General features: G+C 40.0%; 2 protein-coding genes across 3 annotated transcripts; both read right to left on the bottom strand.

Moving 5' to 3' along the window:
- Positions 1-405: 405 nt before the first annotated feature.
- LOC137277143 (NADH dehydrogenase [ubiquinone] iron-sulfur protein 4, mitochondrial-like) lies at positions 406-9,054 on the bottom strand. Its single transcript, XM_067808814.1, has 5 exons — positions 8,955-9,054; positions 8,482-8,590; positions 7,162-7,337; positions 6,756-6,829; positions 406-739 (listed from the first exon to the last, which is right to left on the bottom strand). The coding sequence occupies exons 1-5, from the start codon at positions 9,020-9,022 to the stop codon at positions 636-638; spliced, it is 531 nt and encodes a 176-aa protein (XP_067664915.1). The 5' UTR covers positions 9,023-9,054; the 3' UTR covers positions 406-635.
- Positions 9,055-11,683: 2,629 nt separating this feature from the next.
- Positions 11,684-26,311, bottom strand: LOC137278601 (follistatin-A-like). Of its 2 annotated transcripts, none has more exons than XM_067811064.1 (6): positions 25,714-26,311; positions 17,475-17,666; positions 16,626-16,844; positions 14,775-14,996; positions 14,112-14,351; positions 11,684-13,243 (listed from the first exon to the last, which is right to left on the bottom strand). In XM_067811064.1, exons 1-6 carry the CDS (start codon positions 25,769-25,771, stop codon positions 13,236-13,238), a joined length of 939 nt encoding a protein of 312 aa, XP_067667165.1. In that variant the 5' UTR covers positions 25,772-26,311; the 3' UTR covers positions 11,684-13,235. The 2 variants fall into 2 exon arrangements, with proteins under 2 accessions (XP_067667165.1, XP_067667166.1); XM_067811065.1 differs by lacking the exon at positions 25,714-26,311 and adding an exon at positions 17,769-17,935.
- Positions 26,312-26,681: the final 370 nt, after the last annotated feature.

Below are 26,681 nucleotides of genomic sequence, written 5' to 3'. Positions count from 1 at the left end.
CAAGTTGTCCTCCAGAAACAAAACACACCAAGTCCAAAACGTTTCCATGGAAAATGGAAATGATAAGTCACAAAAACCTGTAAATAGCAAAAGGAACACCACTTTAGGTTCTAATTAATATATCTACCAAGTTTTGCAGAACAATACTGAACGGGTTTGATTTCTGCTCCGGAAACAAAGCCCACTCCTCCCATTAGACCAAAATGTTCCATGGAACACCACTCAGGCATGGATAAGTTACATATACATGTGTGGTGGTGCTTATTACATACATCAATACATAAATGAACACCAGGCCAGTGTAGAATTACACCAACACAATTTGGCAACTATGTTTGTGCGGATCAGCAATCAGGAAAGACAAAAAAGGCAGGAGCTTTTTATTCTGAACATGACAACACAGTCTGCTGTTAAATGTTTTATTCCACTGGCAGCTACAGTCGCTCCCATACAGATAATCATGTTTCATATTTACACAACAAGATCCCAAGAAATGAAACTGGCAACACATCTGCCTTAATCCAGGTTTGGTGACTACTCTTTTCCCTCAAGCTGAATCATCATACAAGAACTAGCAATACAATGACTGAGGAAAAATGAATGGAGGTTTCCCAAACATTTCACTGACAGATTCATTATTTGGTAGAAACACGAGTCTTCTTGTTCCAAGAGAAGTTGGCACCATATGATTTTCTCTTGAAAGTGGGTAAGTGTTCCTCTTCAATGAAATATTCCCAACCTTAAACAAAGAAACAGAATGGATAAACATGACATCATTAACATTTACTCACAACATTTACTCACAATCAAAGTCAGAAGACCATTTAATGTGGATGCTAGTCCTGGCACCATCCCTCCTGTGAGTTTTAAATACCATGTTATTTTTCACCAAGTCTCACTGGTCACTAATGAATTCTGCATAGCACTTCGCGAAAGTTTCCAATGAGAAAATGGTGTGATCTTAAGATAAATTATATCATAAAATACATTTGTATCAACAGCATTACATTTTCAAATTTTGAATTGCACTACCATATCCAGTTCAGGTATGCTGGATCCCAGTCACTTACTAAAATAGGTTTGGAAATTAATGCTTTGGGGTAGCAAATTTGCAATTAAAAATTCTTGTTTGCTACCTGAAAAAGTACAGTGGCAACAGCTGGAATTTTTTAGCGACACCGCTTCTGTTCATTAATTAGCCATCATTTTCAAAGGAAATGTTTCCACCTGTGCACTTTCACTTGTAAACATACTCATATTGATCTTATAATTTTTAAAACAAGAGTCATTGGAAGACGACATATCCCACCGGCCCCTACATATTTGAAAGGACAAATCATCTGACAGTTACTTGATGTTTTTTAGACTAAGTTTGAATTGTTTCCGTGGAAATCTTGAAAAAATAAAAGCCATAGATCTGTAAATAGCAAAAGGCACCACTTCAAGATCTGCCTCAAATATCTGCCAAGTTTTGCTGAAAGATATTAAGAATCGAATCGTTTCCATGCCATGGAAAATGATAAATCACCAAAATCTGTAAATGGCAAAAGGCACCACTCTAAGGCCTACCTCACAGACCAATATCTGCCGAGTTTTGCTGAAAGATATTTAGAACTTTTCAAGTTGGGCTCCAAAAACGAGACTTATCCATCCCTTTTGAGACTAGGTTCGAATCTTTTCCATGGAAAATGGGAAAATGATAAATCAGAAAAACCTGTAAATAGCAAAAGGCACCACTTTGGGGTCTGCCACACATTCTACCAAGTTTTGCTGACAGATATTTGGAAGTTTTTGAGTTCTGCTCAGGAAACGAAACACACCTCTCACTTTTGAGACTAAGTCCAAAAGTCCTTGGAAAGCCAGAAAATAATAAATCACGAAAACCCGTACATAGCAAAAGGAACTACTTTAGGTTCTGACTGATATATCTACCAAGTTTTGCAGAAAAATATTTTCGATTTTTGAGTTATGCTCCGGAAACGAAGCCCACCCCACCATTAGACTAAGACCAAAACGTTCCATGGAAAAACAAAAAAAACAAAAATGCCAAATATCTGTAAATAGCAAAAGGCACAACCATAGGTTGAGATTATTATATCTATCAATTTTGGTCCCAAAATATTGAACGTTTTTTGAGTTATGCACTGGAAACAAAATGATTACGGACGGACAAGGCATCCTGCATTACATGCCGGAGGGATAAAGATGACCATTGTAGCTTTTCTTGGTCTCTTATGCATTGCAATGCTCGCATAATTGCAGCAGAGAACCGGTCAGTTCAATGTGCATGTGCAGAGGAATAACATTACTGCTTCATGTCTGATATTGGACATTCATCATTTCCTGAAGTCTACAGGCGATAAAACGTCATCTGCTAATTCAAGTAAAGGTATTACTTTTATATGACTTCATAAATACCTGTATGCAGAGGTACTAAACACGCTATGATCTGTTTACATGATGTATTTCACATTAGGAAATAGGAGAACATTCTGCTACCAGGGACTTCCTACCTATTTTAAACCAGGTATCAAGTACTTGCTACTGCATAAATGATTTAATTTTGAACACATTAAAAGGATCACAAATTTTGCATGCCTCAACAGCACATGCTGTCCCAGTTACCTTTAATAATGTTGATCAAATGCTTTATTGCCTGTAAAACTACAATGACATGATTTCTACTAGTGGAATAAAATTACTGCATTATTTGATGTTATGCTAAGACAAAAAGACACAAGATAACCAACTGTCTTATAGTTAAGTTCTTAATACCTTAGGCTAGGATTTATCTCGAAACATTGGTGAAATTGTGTAATTGTAACTTATACCTTTTTCCATTGTATGTGTGTTAGTTGTGGCAGAAGTGTTTCTCTAAGCTATTAAAGATAATGGTGAACCTGACATTCTATACACATTTTTTCCTAATATTTGAAACCTAACTATTATTCTGTATTTATATTTTCATTATATATCTCCTGTACTGGGAATAATTAATAATGAATTTTTGTACAAACTATACTCCTAAAAAAAACAACTCGACATGTTGTTTTGGAGTTTACTTACTGAGTGCACATAACAATGCATGATACCATTGCTCAATTACAGTGAAGCTATCGCTTTACAAATTTCCAAAGCATGTTTTATTGAATAAGTGTTTTTGCAAAACCACAGAGGGGCTATCAAATGAACTAAGTCAGAGTAAAACGTCAGAATCTGGTGTGACCACCATGAGCATGATAACAGCCCAGCAGTGGTGACCCACAGAAGTAAGGAGATGCCGAATGCTGTCTTGAGGAATGTTTTGATACCTTCTCTGAAGTGCTGTGTGAAGTGTGTGAAGTGCCTGTAGTGTCAGAGGTGGCGGATTGTGCTGGCACAAGCACTGATTATGAGCATCCCACAGATGTTTAAAGGCGCACTAATGCAGAGCCATTAATGTTTCTCGCCAACAAAACCATGCTGTAAGTTGGTCAGCACCTGCTCCCTCAACGGGAATGGACACAGAGACTGGGCTACTGTCCACATAGGCAGAATTTCTTCACCCTAAAACTTCAGAAGGGTGGATGCCCATCACATGCTGTTATTTGAAAATATCCCTGGTACTGGTATTCCTTGTCAGATTGTATCCCAGCAGTGAAGGCTTTTTCCAATGCCTGGATAGTATAGTGACTGATTTATTTTGATCCTATTTCTGTGTTTTCACCCCAATATTTAAACATGTCATGGAAAAATATGATGTCTACAGGCCTGTCGCAAGCCATTTGTTTCATATAAGTCTGATAGATTGCAAAGCTTTATATTTAGATAGTACTGAGGGTTGGCACAACTTTCACAGCAAACATCATGTGTTATGCTTGGCATCCCTGGTCTATTACCTATGATAATAAAAACACATAACGACTTTGCCATAGGTAGAAAAATCTGAACATTTTCTTTGGTACAAAACTGGGTATACATATTTACTCAAGTACACAGCAAATGCTTATATGTATTTCTTATGTAACAACAAAGTTTCATTGGTATCCTCAAAACAGATTTGGCCCATAAGTGTTCTCAGGCTGCATGCAATAATACAGTGATTACCTCTCCCTTGCTGTAACCTGCGTTTGGTGGTATTAACCTACACACCATTCACTTGATGGTCAGTTAATGGACTTGTATGATTAGTGGTGACACCACTCAGATTACTTGACAAAGGTCCCCGTTTAGCATTTCTCCTGTCTGGAGTAAATACTCAACATTATAAATTAAGGTCTGATGCGGCAAATGTATTACATGTCATGTAATATGTGTATGTCAGTTATGCAAAAGGGTTTCTCAGCTGAGTTACAAAAACAAATATCGATCAAAGGTTTAGCCGATAAAACACTGATTGATTAATTACTTTTACCTTCCACAGTAGATTTCCAAAAACTTAGTGTTTATGTGTGTAGATTTACTAATCTATAGTGACTACAACCTGTTGTGAAGTGCGAATGTAAAACCAACATCCTTCCTTCAAAGAATTAACTGCCAATACGTTGAACTAGAACTTATTGAATGTGTCTATTTAAAGTTTCTAAAAATTGCCTCTGGTCTTTGAAAATCCGCCCCAAACTTTATGGTTTATGGCGAATTAGGTAGAACCCCTTTAAACATAAGAATCAATATGCTGTCTTTTTGGCATAAACTCACATCTACTGAGGTGATAAAACTATCTCATGTTTCATACCAATATATTAGTCATGCCTATAAACAACACCCTACGGCATACCCTTGGTTACACCCCATAAAGCAATTATTAGACAGAATCGGTTTATCTGAAATATATGTAAATCCCTGGGCCTATTCTACAAAGTATTCAGTTTCAAAAGCAAAACAAATCCTAACAGATCAGTTTATTCAAAAATAGCAAGAAGATAAACATTCCATCTCTAAGGAATTCTCTTGTCAATATTTTCAAAAAACCACTGTCTTTTGAAATATATCTTTTATTTCCAAAATCTATACACATCCCTATTTTGAAATTTAGAACCTCAAATCTAAACATTCCGATCGAAACTGGCAGATGGCAAAACATACCGAAAGAAGAAAGAATATGTAGATTATTCCACTGCAACTTAGTTGGTGATGAATTCCATTATCTTCTTAAAAGTATGTCACTTAATTCTTACAGAAAATCATTCATCCCCCAAAATATCACAGTTGGGCCAATTTATCAACTCTTAGCAAGGTCATGTCGTCTGGGTTTTTTTAACACTTTTAACTTCAAAGTGTTTCATTTGTTTTTAAACTTAGCAAACGTTTATCACTTTTTAGCTCTCACTGGTATAAATTGTTACGTAAATAACTCATCATGATGACACATGTTTGTATTCATGTTTATATTTATGTAAGTTTGTACACTCTTTCCTCTTGTACCAGCGATGGTGGTTTCATGAGAATAAAGAAGTTGAAGTCGATCAATTTCTCATTATTGGCTACCTAAATTACTTAGAATGGCAGATATCATACAATCAGTTGCCAGGTGTGGTATCTTGGGTCATCAATGATACTAAACACCAATGTGAAAAACCGGAACTTTTTTGCACATTAGACTGTTGAAAGACACATGACATAGAAGAGGATTATTTACCAGCTGCACATGAATGGCATATCGTTTTTCATGTGGATATTGATGGATACATTCCTGAACAAGGTAATAGTCTGACATTATTGCTATAACTTATAGTCTCTAACTACAGTCTGTTTTAATTTTAATATTTGCATTTAATTTATTTGTTGTAGCATTCAGCAGAATCTGCACTACAGACAACATGCACAAGGTCGCGCATAGGGTGTGTGGGAAATGTGATTCATGTTGGCAATCTATACAATTATTAGACTTTACAGTCATGTTATAAATTCACAATAAGTATAAGGAGATAGTGTGCTCTGTTTATTAACTTTCAAAATGCATACACATGCATACAAATATGATAAGAAACTAATTAAAAAATAAAAACATAACAGTTCTAACAGTTTTTTTTTAACACGGGCAGATGATTAAACTTGAAAGTGTTTCATTTGTTTTCATAGTAATGAAGTAAAAATGACTTAATCTTTGTTGATCAGTATATACTTAAACTATCAGTTGGGCATATGGGTGGTGCAGGTCTTGAACCAGTCACAAATTCTGGGATACCATCTGGGTACTCACGGAAGAAAAACAAAAGGGCCAACAAGTCCACGAAAATTGCTCTGCAGTAGTGAACCTTTAGTAAGCAACAAGTCGTGTGATCGAGGTGGCTATTGGTATCACCTAAACATTGCTTTGCTGAAGGTAGTCCTGTCAAACACCTGCAGCTTGAGGTTGAGCACTGTCATGCTCCAAAGATCAATCATTGATGTTGATAACTGGAATGACATTACATTGAACTGGTCTTCTGGCAAAAAGACTGACTTCCTATAGCCAACTGCGAACTGTCTGGTCAGAGATTTGGCGCAGTCTAGGGATTTTTTGGATGTCGCGCACTTGAGCGTGTGGCGAGATCATGTCACTTTTTTTTCTCATGTCACGTCACAATTTTTTCTCATGTCAATTTTTTGTGGGGAGAGTATATCAGTTCATCATAGCTCCAACAAAACACTCATCTCAGGGGTCAGTCTCAAGTGTTCGGTAACTGACAAGGTTCAGTTCATGTTTCTCAAATTACAAAGAAGGTGACAATTCCTCTCTATATTCCCTCTTTCCTTCTTAGGTAAGGGAAAAAAAAGAAAACAAAACCACTCACCATTTTTCTCACAGAAGTCCATGGCATCCTCCTTTGAACTGAAATCTACATTCAATGTTGACAATGGATCCGCTCTGCAAAAGAACATGCAAAATTATCACATGGTTGGCACATGTCATCAGTTCCCAATTGCTCAGATTGATGCTCATGTTGTTGATCACTGGATTGTCTGGTCCAGGATCGATTATTTACAGACTGATGCCACATGGCTCGAATATTGCTGAGTGTGGCATAAAAATACTCACTCACTCACTCAATGCATGTAAATCATCATATACTAAGATAAGCCTGGCTGTGTAATCAAGACATCAACACATCTATCAATGTGCCTTTTCACATAAAAGCTATATACAGTATAGTCTTTTTCTAGTTTTTGATCCTGTTGAAGTATGAAAAGATTACTCACGTTGACACCCATCCCATGAGTGGGTTTTCCCATCTCTCCCTCTGGTCAAACTCAATCCTCCACCTACGGGTACCGTAAGATCCTGACTGCATGGCATTCCTTGCAGGTACGAAGATACGCACTCGTCTCGTGGTGATGTGCTCCTCTGGGACACCAGTCAGAGGTGTAATGTCAACCTGAATACACAAACACTAGTGTCATGTCTCCTGTATTGTTCAGATAACATTTACAGCAGGAGGGCTAGTCTGTCTAACAGTCCCTGAACCACATTATTCTCCCTACTACCTAGCCCTCCCTGCAATGTTAATGCCCTGAATGAAGCAAGTCTATATTTCCCCAACATGAATCTGCCAACTCACTGAGGCCTCTTTGGAATTTAAAGATGTTTATTTGTTACTATCAATATCATATACATTCAGAGACTCAGCGCTGGAATACAGAAGGGCATGGAACAGGATATACGATTTATCTCAAACTAATGACATTTCCAATTACCAGCCTGACAATAACTACTAGCATCACAAGAAAGAACATTTTCGGGTCATTTGCAGTTGACTGTTTTGCGAATAAATGTGACAATACAATAGTTTAGTTAATATATTCTATATGTTTACAGGCGAAGTGTATCGGTTTTCAGTTAGATCCAAATTTTATAGCTTGTACAAGCCTTTTCGTACTTGGCGCTACTGAAGTAGATTATTATCATTTAACTTTGAGTTTGTAACAGTACTAGAGTAGTATACTGCAAAAAGTTCAATCACGATATTAAATCTTAAGTTATGTGTATCTATCTTTAAAACAGATACCTTTAATATGATGCTAGAACATAACTGAAACAATCTGACAATGGAAAGCTTCACAAAGAGTTGGATACTTATGAATTTTTAACTGATTTCCTCCTACATTCATACATCTGTGCCTTGATTGCAATTAGAAGACGTGAACTCTTTCAGTTTATCCACCTGGCTTCTCTACCACAAACCCAGGTGTAGAGTGAAGGCTCCAGATATACATCATTTATTTGTTTGCTGTATAAACCTTGCTCAACAATATTCAAAATTTCAAGCAATACAGTGGCTATCTGTAAATGGACCAGGCGATGGAGTGATTGATATAGTCAGCAACAACTGCAGTAATGTTAACAAGTCATCATTAACATGATCAAGTTGATTGGTTTTGGTGATAGAATAAGCATGATTAAAAGGCTTTCAACAGATAACTTCATCAAACAACGTGAAGTACTTAACAAATAACTAAAAATAAAATACATCTGAGTGGATTAGGCTAACATCAGCAGGTCACAAGATCATTTGACATCACCTTGTCACTGACAGTGATGGTCTGCACTTGATGTGACTGATTGTCATCTTGATGACGGGGTTTCGTTGCTGTTGTCAAATTATCTCCTGGCCGTCCAGAAGCATAGTACCTGTGATGGCATTCATACAAATCAAATAAGTCGTTAAATTAAACACGTTTATGCAACGTCAATACGCATGATTAGACATGGCGTGGAGAAAATAGCATTCTTTGTTTCTTTGACAGATTGAGTAATTTAAAAAATCAGGTAAATACTAAGTATCTAATGAGTTTTGTTATTGGAATCATGCAAATCGTCAAATGGTTTTATTCCTCATTGAACGCAATGTTTTGATTTGATCGAGCTGATCTTGAAGGTTATCAAGGACGGGGTAAGAATCTTGTGATTCTTTTAGTCACGCATAGAGTATTACACTGAATCAGAACAGTGACCGTGTGTGGCATTTTCGGGCGGTAGTATGTACACAATATACCTAGGAATTACGCTCCTACTGGCTGTTGTTAGACGGCTGGCCACTCTCAATCCTAAAGAAGCAGCCATTTTGAATGTTACTAAAGGGGTGTAACTCTTTCCAATACACTGACTACTGAAACGCCCGTAAAATCATTCTAACTGTAGATCTATGACGTAAAATCGGGTTTCACGTCACGTGCGTAATGAGAATATTTCGACCATATGACGACGTGGATGCGCGTGTATGTGTGGCAACTTGTACCAGCCAAGACTGAAGCTGTTTTTATAGTGATTGCTCACTAAGATACCACCCTGCAGTTGAGCATGAATACCAAACTCAGACACATGTAAACATAGCAGGGAGAATAGAAGGCGCAGATTATCCCTGATTATACTGACTCCGGTCTGACCAGTCCTTGATGAAGCCATGAATTCAGAGCGCCAGACCGGGACCAAGAAGTACTATATTTTAGCGTCTTTTGGTAAGACACAACCGAGTATCGAAATCTTCCGCTCTCCGGGTGGTCACCCTATCCACTACACCACAGAGGGGTATCATTCTCATCGGCATCCAACGTCTTGTAAATGTCCCACTCGTATAGAAGGAAATTTGTAACGACTTTCCTGTTAGATTTTGAGCTAGAATCATTGCTATGCCGCTTTTTGAAACTTCAATATCATGGTTGAAAACAGTCAAAGTATACGAACCGGGCATAAAATATTCTTTTCGCACATACAGTCTAGTAAATCCCAAACATGGCGGACCGCGGTGCTACTCTTTCTCACAGTGGCGCGAGGCATTCGTAACCACTCATGTCATTCCGGCAAGCCGGATGGCGTGTCTTCTTGTAGGTCATGGAAAGAGACGAGTAGTTACGAATGTGGCGCGACGGTGTTCAACCCAGTAAACTTAGTCTCAGTGTTATTCGTTACACTCCACCACTGAGACTCAGTATTGAGGTGTAACGAAAAGTACTGAGGCTAAGTTTACTTAGGCTGGTGTTCAACCATCCCTCAGGTAGCGCCTGGTCAGTGACCAGTTCGCCTACCTTTGTGGGAGACCTTTGAAGTTGGCGTAGAGTGTCCCTCGCGAGTTCTTTTGATCAGGATTCATGCCTGGCAATTCATTCTGGCGATGTCTTACTGTTGAACTTAAAGGCAGTCATTTAAGATGCGTTTACGTTGATCACGAGCGTTATCATCTTTAAGAGACAGAGTGGTCCAGCATAGCGCGCAATCGACGCCATTGTGTTGCATTGATCGTACTACTCAATGACCATTCTTACATGTTCAATACAAGAGGCGTTCTGGCTGTTTTAATCTGTCTCACAGCCCATGAACCACATAAAATTCCCCCCACTCTCTATAGCTCTCCCTGCAATGTAAAGCCATAAACGAAGCAAGTCTAGATTTCCCACGAATCTTCCTTTCAATGGGGCTCCATTTCAATTTAAATGGGTTTATTTGTTACCATTAGAATTATATATATTCAGGGGCTAAGCGTTAGTCTACGGAAGCCATAGTGATCCCTCCCCTTCCACATATCTGTCATGCTGACGTTCATAGGATGGTCGTTAGGACACCTTCAGAAATCCGAGAGAGAATCGTGATTCATCTAAAACATTACACGAGACCATCGTCTATTTGCCCAGTTTCTCTGCCCCAAAGTCGTTAGCATCTTCTCAGAGAGATACAAAAGTATAGATGGATACTTAGGATGTAAGTTAAGTTTGACGCCGCACTAGGCAAGTATTCCAGCTATGTGGATGCGGTCTGTTAATAATACCCAACAGCATGAGTATCGATCTACACAAATGTGTCAACCATGTCAGCGAGCCTGTCACTCGATACAGTTGGTTGCCTCTTACAACATGCACGGATTAAGATCAGGTCTAACCCGGATGTTCACGGGTTGATGATGTAAGTATTGAAACGGGACACTATTTAAACGGCAATAAAAGGGAAGAACTCGTTTTTTCACTTGAATGCATTGTAAGGGCAGCATTGAAGATGAACATCAGTTTCTCTTTTACGTATATTTTATTGTATATTAATGACAAGTAATACACGTGAACCATGTCCATTTCACTATCTTGTAAATATCTATTAATTCACATCTATGTCAAACCACTCGATTCCTTTCACTTTCCCTAAATTTGTCTAATGCAGAGTTTGAATGTAATGAAGAATAGTGTATAACATATGCTATTGCCTCAACTCTGAATGTACCACTTCTTCATGTGGGGTGGCGAGGTGGCCTAGTGGTTGAAGCGTCCGCTCGTCACGCCGAAGATCCAGGGCCTAGATTTTTAAAGCTTTCTAAGCGTTAAGGTAGTCGAAAGATAATGTTAATACGTAGCCCTTACGACTATCTTTGCGCTAAGAGAGCTTCGAAAATCTAGGCCCTGGTTCGATTCCCCACATGGGTACAGTAAGTGAGGCCAATTTCTGGTGTTCCACTCTTTGATATTGCTGGAACATTGCTAAAAGCGACGTAAACCCACAATCAAACACTCACTACTTATTTATGTACTGTGGCCCCTCAATATGGTGACAAGGTTACCATGGCCTCAACGCTAACATTCAGCAGGAGTTCATAGCATTGTGTTTTGCCAACAGTTAGTTGTTAAGAATGTATTACTAACGTAAAGTGGAATGTGTGTTTTCTTAACAATGCGTGCGCGCGTGCGTGTGAAGTTTTGAAAATAGACGACTTGTATGACTGAAACAAACAATACAACCACAATGAACAATGTGAATGATTTATGAATACTTAAATAATAAAGCAGTTGAAGTCCTTTCGAGATTTGAAGTCCAATACATTTATAGTACATAACAACGAATCTGTGTCCAGTTCTTCTGTCCAAAAGTCGAAAATAACATGACATACAGTTGTGAACAGTTCCCACTGCATGCCGGTTAAATGTACACAGTTTTTAATGAAATGCTACTTTAGATGTAAGATTATGCGAGGCCATTTACCGAGTTCGCTTTGAATGGTCCGTGGAAAGATGGGTGAGTGAATGTGCTTTTTAACCCGACGTTTCACACAGAAACCAGCATTATTATAATGGCGGCCTGCATGTTACACCCGGTTTTCAGACAATTCCGTTGCGTGAGCAGCGATCCAGGCGTACAGCACACTATCAAGCTACCTGGTTGCATTCATTACCCTGCTCTGGTATCCTCGTGGGTGCTGCACAAGGCGAACAGATGCCATGCGTGCCCTGGATTTCCAGAGTTAGTATTCATTACCTCCTTTATAACGACATTACCATGGCTACAATGTCGACTTTTCATGTATATATTTGCCCCACAATTTAGAATGCACGACATGGACTTAGCTCTGTTTAAAAAAGACAACAATGACTTGAAATAATGAAAAATTGGCAAGCGCGTGCGAAATAGCATCCACTGTACGGCACAGCGGCATCCAGAACACCACTGCAGGCTGCGTGGTCCGTCCGAGTTAACAAAACGGGGGTTGCCACCTCATTCCTCGAGTTGATATAGGCAGGTGTAAACATATGATCTCAAGTGGACACGCGAAAATATGAGCGTTTCATCTTGGGAGTGGTGGCTGTGAGAGGTGACCGGATTACTGCCACGTGACTAGTACAGGTCAAGGTCGACGCATGCCTCATGGCTTGTTGAAATTGTTAGGAGAAATTTACTAATCAAGGTCAATCATTTCAATACGATGGACATGGCACTGGGCTGTTTAATTGCCGGAAGGGATTACGGAAGAGGCATTTCTGCTGTTATTCAACCAACACGTAATTTTACCTATAATGACTTGCTTAAACTTAAAAAATCAAACTTAAACATTCTCAGATAAACATACCAGGGAAGATGATACTTATGTGATATTCTCACGCCATACACCCTCAGTTAACTGTATGACCTCGAGCAGAAAAAGTCTGAAAGCGCAGAGGCATTATCACACACCCTAATCGCCCATATTCATACACAGATCAGCTAGCAAGACCGCCAACGAAAAGTATATATACAGTGAGCACAGGCAAATGTTGCCTTAAATAACTGAAATATACACCGTACATCGTTCCGTGGGAAACTGGGATCTGTCTATCAGAAGACTTTAAAGAGAAAGTCTGTGGAGTGTTGCGTATGCCGCTGTGCGTTGGCCAATAGAGAACTCCAGCTGAACCATCCGATCCCATGGCCCCGCTTTAGATGTACATCTGCCGTCATATTGCACATCCCCGTCCATCACTACATGCACCAGTCGATGATGGCGCAGTTTTAAAAACGGGCCACATCTGACTGCAATGCTGTCGACTCAAGTTTCTGCAAGAAAGAGAACAACGTGGATTAACGTGGAAGATGTTATGTCGACGTCGATGTTTTGAAGAGAGTGCATACAGTGGGATTCGGCCGGATGAACGGGGTCCGGTTTATCGAGGTTGTTCTGTACCTCCATCTAGATATCCGTACAACACAACAGCCATGTTCACATACAACAGTGACTGCAGAACGAACTCATGAACATCCGCGTTAGAATTGGTCTTCACCAACTCACCAAGAGGGATCGGGTGGCCAGGCTCGCAGACTTATATTGGTTGACGAATGTTATATATTCCAAATGCATGGATCAATGCTCCTGATATTAAACCGCTGGATCGTCTGGTCTAGACTCGATTACATACAGACCTGATGTTTGATGCATAAAAACCTCTTCATTTTACTGTAAATCACACAAAAATGATTTCAACTGACATTCATTGCTGGGCCAATGGTAGCGGTGCACTTTCTCTCTTTCAAACCTACGCCCTGTACAGTGAAGCACCATCCGCCCAGTCGCCAAACATCGACATTCTCAGATGTCATGGGTCAGTCTTTGTGGTCTTGGTCTATGGGAACATAATGAACTATTCTTATCTTGAAAACGAGTTTTTGAATCCATAATGAAAGCTTCTAGTTGTACTAAACTGTCCATGAGTAGTTAGACTCGTACAGGTAGGTCTGCCCTGCGTAATGCGACACTTTAGAGATGGGAACATTCGTTACTTAAACGAAACGATTGCAACATAGACGTTTCTAACAAATGATCCGGGGGAAAAAAGTAAGAGTGATTGTGTGCGAGTGAATGTCATGACTTCCCAGAATAGCAACAACAATTACGTCCATCCCCACAGAAAGAGTGCATGCTACAAACCTTTACATCTACCGTAATATGCTGTCTTGATCACCACACCGGTCCGACATGCACGTCTCTGCATTTCGCAGTAATTTTTATAGGTGTGACCGTCGCTGCCACACACAAAGATCTTCTCGTCCGTTCTGGAAGATACCGAACAAGCGCCCTTGCAGTTGACACACTGGGGCAGACCGGAAGTGGTGTTCGTAAGACAACGTCTGTCATTCGGGCACTTCAGGGTGTCGCAGGTCAACCCACCTAATAACAGACAACAACCATTGCAAGTCAATCCATTCGACAATATAGAACGACAAGGAAACCCACCTGACAATATAGAACAAGGAAATCCACCTGATAATACAGAGTAACAGGTCAACTCGCCTACTATTGGACAGATCAGTCCACCCGATAATTCAGGGTAGCATGCCAGTCCGCCTAATATGGAATACGATGTAGAACACCAGGTCAACACAAATTATAGAACAACAGGTGGAGCAACGACGTTATATAAGAAGTCAACCAATGGGACGTAGAACGTTGCAGGTTGTTAGGTTGATCTGGCGATTAATTGCCAGAGAGTGTTGTTGTGATGAAAACAACCTTTTAAGCATTTATACCGTGATTGTGTCTACAGCAAATTTTTCACGTAATATTATGATGAAATCAATTATTTGTATTTACCAATACATGGTCCTGTGTATGCAACACGGATCGCCTGCCCTTTCATACAAATGGCTGCCACTAGATGGCACTGACTGGGGTAAGTGACGCCGTCTTCCCCGCACAGGCTGTAGAAAGGGACGTTACCACAGTAGGTTTTGCAGGGCACGCAGTGAGGCAGGCCGTGCTGATCTTGAAGGCAGTGATGTTGAGGTCTGAAGCACTTTACTCCGCGACACGACTCTAGACAAGCATGGCACAAATACTTATTGGTTAATGCAATAATAAGACATGAATGTCATCTTCGGCATTCCCTTTCGTAAACATTATAAAAGTTAAAAATTGACCTTGAAAACAAATAGCGAGAGGATTTCTGAAATCTTTGTCCTAAATATATAATCTTTGTTATAATACACTAGTGGAGTTTCTTCATTTGAAGAGATTTTCAGGTAACCTGTACTAGTTGGGTTGGTTGGTTGGTTGTTTAACGCGGCACCCAAGAATGTCCCAGCTATATGGAAGCGGCCTGTAAATAATCCAGTTTGGACCAGACAATCCAGGGACCGACATCATGAGCATCGTTCTACGTAATTGGGACACGATGCCACGTGTCAACCAAGTGAGCGAGCCTGACCACCCGATCCTGTTAGTTGATTGTTGCACCAGGCACGGGTTACTGAAGACCTAATTTACCCCGGGAATTCACGGCTTGTACTTAATGGGGATTGAAGGGATCGGGTGGTCGATTGCAATAACAAACGATACCAAGGCAAACTTCAACCTCAGTTTGTGTACATCTTACTATACATTCTTTTTTAAACATTCATGTGTCGATGTCTCTCTGTTTGGACCTTGTTACTGTGGCAAACAAATTCCATTATGATTAGTTTGGTATGGTCAGCATCCATATGAGGAATACGTCCAAGACAAACGTTGGTGGTGCAGATGTAGTGGCGTTAACATCGGACATTAAGGACAATTCAACTATTTGGCAATAAAAAAGAATTATTCAACTGAAAGTTTACAGACGGAAAACTGTTCCCGAAACGCTGCAATCTTGAGGTCCAAAACACAGCCGTTGTAGCCGTACTCTAGCACCGAACAACCATTATACTTTCTTCATTGCTAGCTACCAATAAATGTTTTTGTGTCCGGATTATATTAGATTATATGCATTGATAATTTCTGTAACAACAAACATAGTCTAAGTAAACTTAGTCTCAGTGTTGTTCGTTTCACTCCTGCACTGAGTCCAACCAGGGAGACTCTAATAGTAGATTATCTTTGGACTAACACATCCTAGTTGGAGGTCGCGTCAGGTAACTTTTGACCGTCCAATTAAAGGCGAGACGGCCGAACGGATTTAACCGATCAGACAACAGCTACTGTTTAGGGTTTAGCGCGACTTACAAAATTCCCGAGTCTCTGACACTGATCCTTCAAGAAACAAAAATCCGCATAAAACACAATGTCATATATTTGAAATGTAGTACACACGCTTATGGTTTTCAGAAGACAAAGTTATCATTAGCTAATATTTCCGCAGGCTGGCATCCTTGAATGTTGACAAAAACGCCATTTCCAGCGACTGTCACTTTTGACAGTGTTGCAGCTTGCTGCATGTGCATCCGGAAGCGATCATGCGAAGTTAGCATTCGGAATCGTTCGGATTCAAACCGTTACGGGGTAAGTTCAAAAGGTATGTGCTTATGTCGACTTTCACTATTTGGTATGCTGTGTTCTGATTAGTCAATCTCAAAGGTTACCTGACGCGACCTCATGATAAGGTTTATTAGACTCAATAGAGGAGTGTAACGAATAATAATGAGATTAAGTTTACATAGACTGCAACAATCTAAAGCGCCCCTTTACCTTTACAATGTCCGAGGTATGCAGGTTTCACCTCCTTGTTGCGCTTACAGTTGTGGCGAAGCATGGCACAGTAGTGCTTGTAAGTGTTCTGATCAGAGCCACACAGAACTCCCAGCAGCTTCAGGTGACGAGGACACTGTGGGGAGCACACACACCTTGCCTGGCCATTCCTCACCCGACACTTCCGGTCTGCTCCACATCTCACATTGTCGCAGGTTTCTAGAGAAGAGTTAATGATATTTTCCGGAATTATGTAATTAGTGAAATGTGTTAGTTTTATTATCTGGTATTACGTCCTCCATACAAAGCTACACTCCATGTATGATGGCAAACTGCAGCCTGATGTATACCAGCAGAGACCATAGAGACCATGTAATAGATCTATTATATGGTCTCTGAGTGTACAAACAATATGCACAGAGAGACCACGAAAACGGACAGATATATTCAATGTAAAACAGAAATGAAAAGAATGAACAAATATTTGTTGTCATTCTAGCAAAAACTTGCCTTTAAAACACAAGGTAAACTGTTGTTGATTAGATACATTGAATTGTGGTCACGTGACCATGCGCACGCTCAGGTTGCTCAATGCATCAGGTCAGATTTGGCTATCATGGTACTCGGCCATATGAAATAACATGTAGTACCCATTTTTGATATATTTCATTTTCCAAATATGAATTTTTTCATTTTCAGTGGATATAGTGGTATAGTCATTTGCACCATAATATACTCGATGTGGCCCAATCTCTATATTCCCTGTGACCCAATCTAAATACTCCCTGTGACCCAATTTCTATAATCCCTGTGACCCAGTCTCTACAATCCCTGTGACCGGCCACTTACTGTGACAGACATGACACTGGGTGGTGCCGCCAGTGAACAACATGGTATGGATGGGGGAGGCCACGTCACGGGGTGTCCAGCTGAGGGCTACAGCCGGTATCGTGAGATTACAGCACTGGTCACGTGATGTGTTCACACTGTACATCTGCCTGCAACGTCCAGTCCTGCTCCTTGACAACCAGCAGATACCGCCTGGAGACAGAGATCGTAGACAGTTTCAGTAAGATGATAGGATGGGTAAGACGAAGGAAGTGGTTTCCTGAGATCATAGCAGACTTACAAATGGAAATTTACCATGTCACACTTGAGTTGCCAATATATTCCAGTCGGTCTGTATTTAGTGATGCCACTACAACCAAATGTGTGGTTGTTTAAAAGCCGCTGTGTCAGTCAGGTGACAGATTGGAGTACCCTGTGTAAATAGTATCTTGTACAGATGGCAGATGACACGGCAGTCAACACCATAGTTCAGATGAGTTCTGTTGACATGCATCAGTGTGAATTCAAAGGTCACAGTTGAGGTCATGTGCACTTAAACGCCCATTTTGATGGTATGCAATTATAAGTAGGTGGTTATATAACTTGACTCATTTAAAAAGTGATAACAAGCCTATGAAACCAGTAGGGCATTGTGACCCATTTTCAATGGGAATCTCACAGTCGGCTTCCACCCAGGACACTTATAGATCAGGATGGCATTCATTCAGGTAAGAAAAAGTCATTTGTAAATTGTGGACTAAACGTACATTTTACAAGTGTACATCATGTCTGTGCTTTGATTGTAATACACTAGACAGATAATTCGAAATATAAGACATCAACACTATCCATCACTTAACTCAGAGTTGCTTTCTAGGAGGCAAAACGCTGAGATATTTTAAGCTGAACCGAGATATATGATACTGGAATCGTAGATTTCGACGGGTTACCGAACACCTCCATCATATGCAACAGTGTGGGTGTGGGTGTGGGTGTGGGTGTGGGTGTGGGTGTGGGTGTGGGTGTGGGTGTGGGTGTGGGTGTTCTCAGACGAATACGAAAGAGATGTTTATGATAAAACTCGATGTGTTTATAACACAATCGTGCATGATGATCCATTTGTGGACAATTAAGTCACATCTGTGATTTTTAACCTCCATATGGCCCTGTTACAGTTCATAGTTATGTTTGTTTGTTTTTACCTTTCGGAGGGGCCATACTTAGAATTTAAATATCACCTGATATAATCAAGGTGAGCATCACCTGGAATACATATACATGTACTCGTCATTAAGCAAAGTAAACTGTCAGCTCGTCAACCTGGAACAATAGTTGATTTCGTTGATTGTAAACATGAGAACTTCTACAATGTGGCATTCGTGTGAAAATTGCTGAAATGTCAAGAGATGTTGGTTCTTTTCCATTGACTAGCGACCGGCAAACTAATAATGTTAAGGACCGTCAGGTCGACCATGAATAACAACTTCTCGTGGGGATACCGACATTCGCTGAATCACAAGAGTTCATTCGTTCATATCAAGTGACGTGACAAAAACACAGTGTCTTTACACCATGGTGTATCCGGCAGAACGGTCCGAAACCAACCAGGTTTAGAGGTAGATGTCCCCAGACGTTTCCCCAAACGGCTGCAAACGGAAGTTCGACGGAATATATCAGATATTAGTACCGTTTGGCGAGAGTTCACTGGTGTTGTAGAGATGTCTTTCAAATGACTGTAAACTTGATCTTCTGACGATCACTCCTAATCTGAATGGACCGCGGTTCATTACGGCACGACATCCTACAGATGTACCGCATTTTGATGAACTTCCCCAGAACACAAAGGCAGTTGTCATGGACACCATTGCTAGGCCTCATGGTATATTTTTACACCAAGAAGCTGTAGCAACACTACCTTGCCCCACCAGAAGTCTCGAAACAAACTTAAGTTTTTACTCCAATTTGAAACTGAGTTTGAAAATTTGAAACAGCTGATATAGTCGAACGTCTGATATAGTCAGTGTGGAAGAGGGGTCAGGGATGTTACTGCAGTTGGTTACATCAGATATAGGCACTGTGTTCGGCTATTCGCGTTTATGCGATATTTCTGTGACTGCATGCTGGATCATGTACATGATAAGGGAATCCGGTGTGAAAACACGTAACAGGTTTAACCAGTGAGCAGATGCATTGTGAATCACTTTACGACCTCATCAAACAGTGGCAGTCTGTGACATCTTAGTTAAGGTCATACTGTCTACACCTCGACATAAACGATAGAAACACGGTGTTATTAAAGTTTAAAATTAAAAATGTGTAAATACCATTTTCTTGTGAAACAAGAAATTGAAATATATTTTCTTATGAAACAAAAATATGGAATTCAGCGTAATCAGATTTCTTTGTGGTGTCTATTTTCATTTTCACACAAGAAAATTTGGATCGGATGAAAAGCAGGTTCTTGTCTGAATAGGTTAATGATATTAATAATGCTTCGATGTGTCATGCATATCCCAAATAATAGTTTTACCGTTCCTCATTAAGATCCTAGAAACAGAGGATTTATTCCTTTTATTCTCATCATGAGTTGGGTTATTAACGCTATCGTATTTGCATTCAAGATGATCACTGACATTTGGACACGAGGGCCCAAGTGTATTACTGATGTCCTGTAGAAGTTCAAACTGTTCACGTTTATAACTTCTCACAGCATCACTGCGATGTTTACTTCGACCTGTGACGGACTTGTCTGTAAAAATGCCGCTGTACAATGTTTCACAGTGGTCGAAAGATCTCTTCAAGATCTTAGGTACTATTTTTTTTATACAAATCTAAGTGCGATGACAGCGATGAATTTTCCTATACAATTTGAAAAAGCTAGAAAAGCTATTTTCTGATGGGCAAAGAGATGTCTCACTCTCAGAGGCAAAATACCTATTTTTAAATCACAAATATTACTTCTATTCACACATCTCACACAAGTCCAGACAAAGAATCCTTCAAAAGACTAAACTCTCTGTTCCATTAATTTGTATGATCTGGTAAAAGGGATAAAATAAAATAGCAATGGTTATAACCGAATACGACTGACTGACTGAAAATGGTAAACGTGGAAATGTTTGATAAATATATGAAAATAATCTAGATCTAAAGTCTGTTAAGAACGAAAGGCCCATGGAAATCGAAGAACGAAATTCTTCGCCCATATAGAAACACAGCAATATTCAACATCCAGAGACAAATTAAAATGTATAAGCAAAGTATTGAAGAATCGATTTTGTCAAAATGTCCTTTTTAGCTACAGCCATGTAGCAAATAAAAATGTTACAACCATTAATGAATTCGTTTAACCTCCCATTCTAAATTTGATGGAAACGACATGATTTTAAAGAATTCCTTAAATAGTATGACAGTGGCCTCAAAACATCTGTGACCTATATACAGATGCGGGAGTCCTATTGATTTCAACACTCTCAAAGAAAAATATGACCTTACCGGAATATATTTACTTTATTTTATATTACTAAAAGCTCTTCCAAACGAATTTACAAAGCAACTGAAATTGCATTTATAATTGATAAAGAAAGCAAAACTGACATGTGGAAACCACTAATGTCGTCAAAAGACAGTAAGTGCAACTACCAAACATTATGTGATAAGGGTAGAGCCACACTTCGAAAACATTACAAATAAATAGGAATCCAAACTACACATTCCAGTCTTAACAGATTTTATGACGAAATATGTTTTTTTTCTATCAACAACTGTTGCGTTGATAATAAGACAAGAACATTTCAGTACAAAATTTTTAATGGCAATTTAACAACACAAACTTTTCTTGGCGGACATCTGACTTCACCCACTGCTTTATGTACTGAGGAACCTAACCAGAAACACTTGAACAGCTTTTCTGTGAGTGCAGGAAAACTCAAAATCTGGTAACTCGAGGGCTGCTTGTAAGGGGACGTTCATTGTCATACCTGTTTGGTTGTAAAAAGCTGCAAGCCGTTACATCTTGTGCAGAATATCATTCTGATGCTTGTCAACAGAAGATTGATAATCTCCAGCGTACATTCGTTCAGTGACGATGTTCCGTGTCGCAGTCAAGACGTGGTGTAGTGATTTGACCTTGAAACTCCTTCAAAACGAATGCCAATTTCCGAAAGTAATCTGGATTTTTATTGTCAGGCAGTGCATGCTCTTTTCTGCACAGATTCAAATGGAACAAAAAATTCTGTTGTGTTGTGGCCTTTTTAATCCTTGTATGAAATCTCATCAAAATCATCATTTTCGGGTAAAATCGATTTTTTACTTGTGCAATTGTATAAATCATGTTATCAACACTTTTGTTAAAGATTTTGACCACTGTTTGAACACAGTAGGTGGTTAACAGAGTTTCAAAAGTACACATCACCTATGCGCTTCTTTTGGGGGCACTGTGACCCCTCGCTTTATATATGTATTTACGTCTCGCATGTGTAACATCTGTTTATGATGAAAACAAAAAAACACATTGCCTGCTGATAAAACTTCTTGTACATACCCGACAGTTTATTGTTTGGAAGACAACTTACACCGAACCTAGGTAGGCCGTCATCAATGGCGTCAAGCTATACTTGCCATATAGTTCTACTAGACAGTTCGGGTTTCCGGGTTATTCGTAGTGAATACGTTCATCATCAATGCGGTGATGTTTCAGTCCTCCTTTTTCGGAACACGCGCGTGGCACATACTTAACGTACCGCTTGTCCTTAGTTGCATCACGCAAACCTCAAAGCTGATCCGCTTCTGAATTATTATGTTCTTGGAGTCCACGGAAAGCGAACGCTTTTCCGTTGTATTAAAAGACAGCATTACTTATTCCTTCCGCCGAATCCAAAGAAAACGCATGGCATTCCCACATTTTCCGTTTACCCGCTTCTGTTACTGGGTCACAACGTTCCTTGTCAACGCCAACGCCTTTTGACGTTAATTTCTTCATGTGTTCGTCCAATGTCTTACGAAATTCTGATTTCGGCACTGCACCCACTGTCTTTTCCAAACAGTGCCCACTGTCGCGTTTTCTTCCTTTTGTTCTTTTCAGTATCATGGGCGAAACGACCGTCACTTTCCTCGTGTTTTACAACATTTTGTGATGGAATATTCAGCAGCGGGGTTCGACTTGGAGCTTCAGTACTTTCAACAGACTCAAAGTCAGTATTGCTGAAAAGTTCGTCGAACAAAACATTAACATTCACGAAATCTGACTGCTCGTTCATGGCTCGATCTCCACATTCTCCATATCTTCAGGGTATACGTTCCGATAAATCTCGACGTCACTTCACAACTGTCGATCAAACGATGGCAGAGTTTTATGTCAGAATTAATGTAGAGAAATCTTAGCTTCGCTCGCTCCATCCCTTCTTATATAACCCCCTGAGATTTCTCTCTCTGTGTTTTAACTATTACATAGAAACAGTAAATCCAGTTACAGAGGAGTGAGTACACGGAGATTACTAAACGAGTGTATGTCAAATACCATATAAATCTATTTAACAACGAGTCTTTTGAACGTATTTAACGAGCGAAGGCCGTTGAATGTGTGTAATTTGGTGTCAATCGTGTGCTTCAATGTGACATTGCTGAGGATACTTTCACTATCAATGGGGCACTACTCTTCTTCGTCGGAGTTCAGCCTTCGCGTTTTCCCGAGCCAGAAACTGCCACTTGGAGTGTAACGGGGCTGTCAGTATGAAATGTGAGTTGATCACATCCTGTATGTCATGAAGGCGTGATTTTCGCATTATTACGCGTCGGTGGAATATCTTAAAAGCCATAGCTTGCGTGTAGATCAACCGTTCCTGTACACTTTCGACTGAATAGAATAGACACGTGTTGCAATTTGCACCCGTGAACCCTTGCAAACGTTCAGCATTGTTTCAACTTGTCTGTTTTGATATGATTGTCATGAGTGAACTTGATAGCATTGGAATCACACAGTAGCACGGGGCGGGAAGTGAATCATCATGTTTATCATTGAAAAATGTCGTCTTCATCATTTCATGGAAGAAACAATGAGACAAATCGATCTCTCAGTGAGCAGGCATTGACGTCATCATATTTTTGCAAGACTATACATATGACACTTGTGGCATCTCCTCAGTAAAAGTACCACTGTTGTACATTTCAGATATTCGAATGTGATCCCGGGCTTTATCTCTAACGCCGATTTTCATTGGTATCACTGATTGTTCGAGCCATTTATAACCCATGATTACAATAAAAGTGTACATAAAAGGAATTAGAAAACAACTAGAATAGCGTTATATTTATTGTATATGTGTTTCATCTATAAACACACGTTTATGTTGCACTCGCGAAGACAGCAGGAGTAAGGGGTTTATGGCACGTGCAACAAGTTTCCTATCGATTGAAGCACGCGTAACTTATCAATGAATTTTATTCAGGAACGTTGTCGGTCATAACCTGACCCTAGGTCACCACCATGGAGTAGCCAACCACAGGATCAGAAATCGATCTCACACATACCCGTGATACCAGTTTTCTCACATGGGGTTCTCATCCACGGGTGTGTCAAAATGATTAACGTCGTTTGGCCTCCTAATCACTGCTCATCTCCATTTTAGTTCAGAACGGATTCTATACATAGGAATGAAGATAAATACACCACCAACACCACAGTCCCATGGAATTTGTTTCTTATGAAATGAGTACGGTTGTACGCCGCTGTTAGCAATATATCACGGCGGGGGACCCTAGATATGGGTTTCACACATTGTACCCATTTGCCAAATAGAACCCGGCCTTCAGCGTGACAAGACGAAGCTTTAACCACTAGACTATTCCACTGCCCTCTACTTTATCAAACACGTGAACCCATCATCATACCTACAATATATGAAGCTCACGTGGTACCTACTTTATCAAACATCTGACCTCTATTTGATGTCTACTTCCCCCAACATGCAAGAATCACGAGTGATATCTACTTCATCACACATATGAACGCTGGGTGATATCTTCACCATCCTCCAGGTGATACCAGGGTGATATTTCCTTTATCCAACAAGTAAACGCTCCTGTTGAATAACAACATATGGCCCCCTATGTCATATATACTTCATCAAATATATGAAACCTACTGGTGTCTGGAGCAGTGGGGTATCCTAGTGGTTAAAGTATTCGCTCGTCACGCCGAAGACCCGTGTTCGATTCCCCACATGGCACAATGTTTGAAGTTCTTTTGTTCCCCGTCCTCATATTGCTGGAATGTTGCTTAAAGCGACGTGAAACTAAACTCGCTGATTAATGTCTAGTTTATCTAACCAGTGAAATCTACGAGATATCTACTTTATCCAAGATGTGAACAAAAGTAATATCCTCTTCATCAGCCAGTGGTCCCAAAGTGATCTCTCCTGATGCAACATATGAAACCCACTTGATACCTATTTATCTATGACGTTAATCCTGTGTGATAAGTGTTTATCCAACGCGAGAACCCTATGCAGTACCTGCTTTATCCAACCTGGCCTACTCTACCCTGCTATAACTACCATGTATTGTTTATTGTAGCTAGATGAAATAAACCGACACCGTGAAGGGTTGACATGGTATATGTGTTTTGTATCAAGGTGCTCGGGCTTATCTGTGCTGTGCAACCTATTTACTCTCTGCGTTCTTTACATATCTCCGCATGCATATGCTTTGTGTTCTTTAAACTATTTGATCAATAATACTACTTCACTGTTGGTCGTGTAGACATTTCGAGAATGTCGGTGACGATTTTTTAGGGGCCTGTATCTTGGTAACTGTGTAGTACTCGCTACTGTTCGACTCGGCTTCATATTTGTCTGCGCACAGGTCTTTCTTTTAATAAATGCAGACACCAAGCAGGCTAATTTGGCATTGTCACCTGTCTAGAAACAGTTCTGCTATATAGAAACACTAATTCATTTCAATCGCATACAAACGTTATGTAACTGAAAATCACGTTTTGCAAATTGAACTACAAACAGACATAATATAAGAATAGAAATACTATTACGCAATAATATAATCTTGGGTTGTGTGTGATGATAAGTCCTTAATGAGTAAAACACATTTTAAGTACAGGAAGTATTGGAACGCACAAGAATCAGTACTAATAACAAAATACCCACTCCGAGTGAGTTGAAACAACACGGTGTTGAATTTCATCACATCAACTCTAAACTATTAAACGCAAAATGGAAAAGAAATTAATACAATTTAAATGTCTTACCGTGAACAGCCGGAAGGTGGCTTGCAGCCAGACACATTACAACACTTATGATGTTCATTATGATGTATTCAGAAGATGGAGGAAAGTGTCCTGATAACGTGGAACCCCTTGTCTCTGTGAACACTATCGGCGAGGTCAACCAGGTCGGCACAGGGCGCAGTACTCGCACTTTGGGAAGGTAGGAGATATTCACAGCAGTTAGGTCAAATCTATGGGTTCATATCAGTCCAGGAGCTTCTCTGATCTCTGGCGTGAGGGAGTTTTGAGAGTATATCTGGTTGTCTGTGGTCAGAAGGTGTTGAACATACCGCGTCGTACTTACACGGCCGTAGGATGTATTCAAAGGGCCCAACCAGGCGACGTGATATACGACGTATTAAATTCTCACGTGGTTCTGTGAGGTCGGTCTTGATTCGGCGACAGTAGCAAGAGTCTTGTGACTTAACGTGAAGGTTTTGTACTCTTGCTTTAGGTTTTCAGGTAAAGCAGAAGCTATCTGTATCTATGATCCCATCCGTCTTCTGCAAGCGAAACTTATTTGGATGACAGAACGTTGTCATGGGCGGCCATCAAACATAGTACCACGAGATCGGGAAAGTCCCGTTGAATGAATTGTCTCCTGAATGACCGTGTCCCCGAGAGGTGACCTGTCCTGTGTATATGGGTTAAAAGGTTACTGTCTTACTCATGGAAATATTCCGTCGTGATAAAGACTCATAGGATTAAAACACTGGATGACTGATATATGTGCTGATGAGATTAAGCGTAACTCCAAGCAATATAAAGTTTAACGATTCCAGTCAATAACATATATTCAAAGCTGTTTGTTAAGGTCTCGGTATTGCGTGTGCCCCACCAGTGTATTGCAATAGACACGCCGTTGATTGACAGGCGTCATGGGATGCAGAATGCCGCAACGCATTGTCACGCTCTAAACACAGGTGCGCGTTCACTCGAGGCTCCGCGCG

Source organism: Haliotis asinina, chromosome 3 (genome assembly GCF_037392515.1).
Source record: "Haliotis asinina isolate JCU_RB_2024 chromosome 3, JCU_Hal_asi_v2, whole genome shotgun sequence".
NCBI classification, from domain to species: domain Eukaryota; kingdom Metazoa; phylum Mollusca; class Gastropoda; order Lepetellida; family Haliotidae; genus Haliotis; species Haliotis asinina.
This window is presented reverse-complemented; position numbering and strand designations above follow the sequence as displayed.

Excerpts from the sequence above, each read along its gene's own strand:
- LOC137278601 (XM_067811064.1), bottom strand. The coding sequence starts at position 25,771 with ATGAACATCATAAGTGTTGTAATGTGTCTGGCTGCAAGCCACCTTCCG. Across the intron at positions 14,997-16,625 it reads ATACCTCGGACATTGTAAAG|AGTCGTGTCGCGGAGTAAAG; the intron begins GTAAAGGGGCGC and ends ATGCTTGTCTAG. Across the intron at positions 14,352-14,774 it reads ATACACAGGACCATGTATTG|GTGGGTTGACCTGCGACACC; the intron begins GTAAATACAAAT and ends GTCTGTTATTAG.
- LOC137277143 (XM_067808814.1), bottom strand. The coding sequence starts at position 9,022 with ATGGCTGCTTCTTTAGGATTGAGAGTGGCCAGCCGTCTAACAACAGCC. Across the intron at positions 8,591-8,954 it reads AGTAGGAGCGTAATTCCTAG|GTACTATGCTTCTGGACGGC; the intron begins GTATATTGTGTA and ends ATGCCATCACAG. Across the intron at positions 6,830-7,161 it reads CTCATGGGATGGGTGTCAAC|AGCGGATCCATTGTCAACAT; the intron begins GTGAGTAATCTT and ends GTTCTTTTGCAG.